This window comes from Galeopterus variegatus, unplaced genomic scaffold (assembly GCF_000696425.1).
Source record: "Galeopterus variegatus unplaced genomic scaffold, G_variegatus-3.0.2 Scaffold1328, whole genome shotgun sequence".
Lineage (NCBI taxonomy): Eukaryota > Metazoa > Chordata > Mammalia > Dermoptera > Cynocephalidae > Galeopterus > Galeopterus variegatus.
The window spans coordinates 4,751-8,522 of record NW_007727439.1 but is presented as its reverse complement, the minus strand read 5'-3'; the positions used below and the strand labels follow the sequence as shown (position 1 = coordinate 8,522).

At 31.9% G+C, this 3,772-nt stretch overlaps 1 protein-coding gene across 1 annotated transcript in view; it reads right to left on the bottom strand.

Annotated features, from left to right (window-relative positions):
• ROBO2 (roundabout, axon guidance receptor, homolog 2 (Drosophila)) overlaps positions 1-3,001 on the bottom strand; it is a 124,576-nt gene extending 121,575 nt beyond the window's left edge. The window contains exon 1 of the mRNA XM_008576329.1: positions 2,878-3,001. Within this exon, the coding sequence (XP_008574551.1) occupies positions 2,878-2,962 (85 nt within the window). The 5' untranslated portion in view covers positions 2,963-3,001. The remainder of the gene's footprint in view (positions 1-2,877) is intronic.
• Positions 3,002-3,772: the final 771 nt, after the last annotated feature.

Below are 3,772 nucleotides of genomic sequence, written 5' to 3'. Positions count from 1 at the left end.
GTGAGAAATCATGTTTTAAATAAATAAAATAAATTTCTCTTTCACTTTCGAATAATTCCCCAAAATTTAAGGCTTCATTGCCCTAAATGCAAGACAGTTTTTGCAAAGAAATTATTTATGCAAAGCCAATTAAACAATTGAAAAATGGGGAAAAAATTTTGTTTACAAATATGCAGATCATGTTGTTTAAGTCATTTTTGAGACATTTAAAAATATTCTATTAGACAACGAATTATTTATTAGAATGTAAATGCGAGGAGATTTGTTGCTGACTAGCATTATTTCCTTCTAATTCTACATTTGCCATGTCAGCAAACGGAGCTACTTGTTGTTAGCTCATTTTATAGTCTATTTTTGACCATATTTTTGAAACGGAAAACAATTGAGTAGATCTGTTGCAGATTTCAACTCTAAAACTCCCCTCCCTACCTTTTCCCCAATTGGCTAAAGTGAACATCATGATAAAATTTTAGCAGAAACATCACAATAAATTTCTGTCTTTGTTACATGGCAACATTTCATCCTGAAAAAAGCCAGCAGGTGGATGTTTTCAAAATCAGCAAATTAAACTAAACTGTGTCCCTGCATTAAATGAATGAAAATAGACATGGCCTCTTGGGTCAGTTGACCCCACACTAATAAAACAATCCAGAGAAAGGCTGCACATTTCATTTATGTGTATAAAAAAATGAGCACAGGAAAAAAATTCATAGATAATGTCTTTTTCTTTTTTCCTGTTAACCTCTTAGCATGAGAAATCCCAACTGCTTTTTCTAATGCTGAAAAATATTTTTAAACAATATTTCAGTCCACATTACATTGAATTGTGGAGATTTTTTTCTTTAACTCTGTTTTTGAAGTTTCACTCTTAGACAAGTGATAAATACATACCACACAGAATAAACACTAATCCCTTTACAGAATACAGATTAGGGGACAGACCATTTAAGGTTTGCTGATTTAAAAAAAAAAATCCTATTTAAAAACGAACAATGCTTTCTATTAGTTTTGCAAGTTAGCTTCCAAGATCCATGCACGAGGATCAGGTTTTGTTAAGTGAAATGTTAAACCTGAAACTTTCAACAAATTATGAAAACAATTAACTGGGAAAAATCTTAAAGCAAACAGAAGACTTCAAGTCTCATTCATCCAAGCATTCAAGTATAAAAGGAAACCTGCTGTTTCTACTAACAAACAACTGCTCAAATTTTCTCACCAGTTGTTTGGTCAGCAAATATTTTTTGAATGGAACATTTCTCGGTTGGTTGGTTTTTTGTTTTTTTTTTTTCCATTCACTTCAGGAAAAAAAAAACAACACAAATTTAGGGGATAATTTGGTCAAGTGTTTTGTTTTTGCAAAGGGCTGCCTAGTTAAAAACAAACATATATAAAATCACCTATAGAAAGTGTAGGTTAAAGTGAATAAAGTATTCATTGGCTTATACAGGTTATCAGATTTTGATCATATATAATCAGTATATATATTCAACTCATATGTGATCATAGCATGTTATGACCTGTTAACTAATGAGAAGTAAAAATGTTTTTAAACAACTACCTTGTCAATTTTGTCTAAATTTGTTTTATATCTAAGTTCACATAGAATGGAGGAGAAAAATAATGGATTAGGTAGAATAGAAATGGAGCAATTGAGAAGGATGGAAAGCACCAATATTTTTCCAGGTATCCAGAATGCTTGTCTCCTAATAGTTACCTGGAGACAAAAGAGTTTTGTACTATTTCAAGCCCAAATCAGATCCGGCAAAAATCATTGTTCTTACCAGATGGAGGACCAACCTGAGAATCCCTGACACCTTTCTTGCAACTCCAAACTCCTTCAAACCCTCCTCCTATGCTTGTGAAACTTTCCGGGAATGAAGCTATACAAGGGTAAGAGGTATGACTAAATAGGGTGAGAGGTAACTGAGACTTGGATGGAATCATGCAGCGAACCTCCTTATCATGAGAGATGAGAAGCAGAGGCAGAGGTAGTAGTGGAAGAAAGGTCAAAAGACTGAGCAGGGGCTGAGCTTGCCCATCTCTGAAGTCCCGTTAGTGTAAATGATAACAGTCAATTTCTATTTGGCAAGAGTAAATGTGGCTGTACACATGGTTCTACTCGGTACCGTGGACTATATAAATTACCTCGTGTGATCAACATGTTCCACCAGGAAGACAGTTAATTCATTCTGGTGCACTGTGGGGTCAAATAATGCTTTCTTTCACTTATAAGCAATTCCAGTGCATCTATAAACGAACATTATTCTATGACTGAGAAAGTGCATGACACCCAGAAAGTGAAAGTTATTACAAGAGTGGCACTGACTGTTTCAATTATTTAAGGCCAATGAACTTCACAAATCACTCTCTAAATCAGATTATTTCAATGTCATTGCTCCTCTGTATCCATTTTTCACCTTTGGAAATATTGGGAGTTTTTTTTCCAGATTGCTTTTTTGAATGCTGAAATAAAAAAGAATTTCAAAACAGTACTCTACTAGTGTAAAGTGACAAACTAGTGAACAAATATCATTAGAGTACCTTTGAAACTGATGGCGTTTAAAAGCAAGAAATGGTTGAAAGAAATGGAAATGTAAAAGACTAACAAATCTTTTCTATTTTTAAGATTTACTTTTGAGCCAACTTTAAACCATATAAGTTGTTGTTTACTAAATAGAAATTAATCTTTTAAAATAATCATCACTTAAAATCCAAAACTGGAAGTAATTTTATTTCAATTAATATTAGAGAGCACAAAAATATTTAGGCATTTTAATATAATAAAACAGTCTATTATTTTGATTGTGAGTTCACTTGCCAATTTAACCAAATACTAGTCTCCTGGTGCAATTATGCTTGACATCTTAAGTCCCTTACCTCGGACTGTGAGGGTAGCAGAGGCTTCCACCTTTCCAACCCGATTTTCAGCAATACACATATAGGTGCCTTCATCTGTACTCATGGCTTTTTTAATTCTCAGAGTGTAGTCATCTTTGATGTCATACCTGTGTAAAATATGAACTGGCTTTATTAAATAATATTAGTTATAGGAGTAATAACACTAAGTACTCATCTTTATTTTTCTCTTTTTATACTGTATTTTACCTAAAACAAAACATACATACACACACACATACATACAATGTTCAGTCATAAAGTAAAATTACTTAGATTAAAGGCATTACTAATAAGATCATTAATTCCATATTTGATGTCTTGCTGCTTGATTATCAGTTACTTATATTTTATATATGCATACAAGTCCTGCCATTTCAAAACTACCAAAGGCATTATTAACACTTTCACCTTTTTTGGTAGCTCTTAACTAGCAAGAAAAAAATATATACACTTTAATTTTTGGTAAGTTATATTCTATTATCTTTTAAGTCACACTGTGTTCAGTAATGTGACTAATTTTTAGGCATCTTGGATATAAGCGAGGTAAAATATATTTAAAAAGAAAATATTTCTCTTATTTATTATCAAATTGACAAAATAGACATTAGTTAAAAGAACTAAAAGGGATAATGCATTTCTAAATTAACAATATTAACTCTTGAAACATCAATATGTGTTACAGTGATTTTCGGAAATGCACATCCTCAACTCTTTCACACACATTTATTGTCTCACTTCCAATTTTTTTTTCTTTTTTTTTAATTGAAAGATAATTTATTATACATCTTTGTAGGGTACAAAGTTGACTATCAATAGTTATGTACAATTTGTGATGGTCAAGTCAGGATAGTTAGCTTATTCATCGTTACAATAC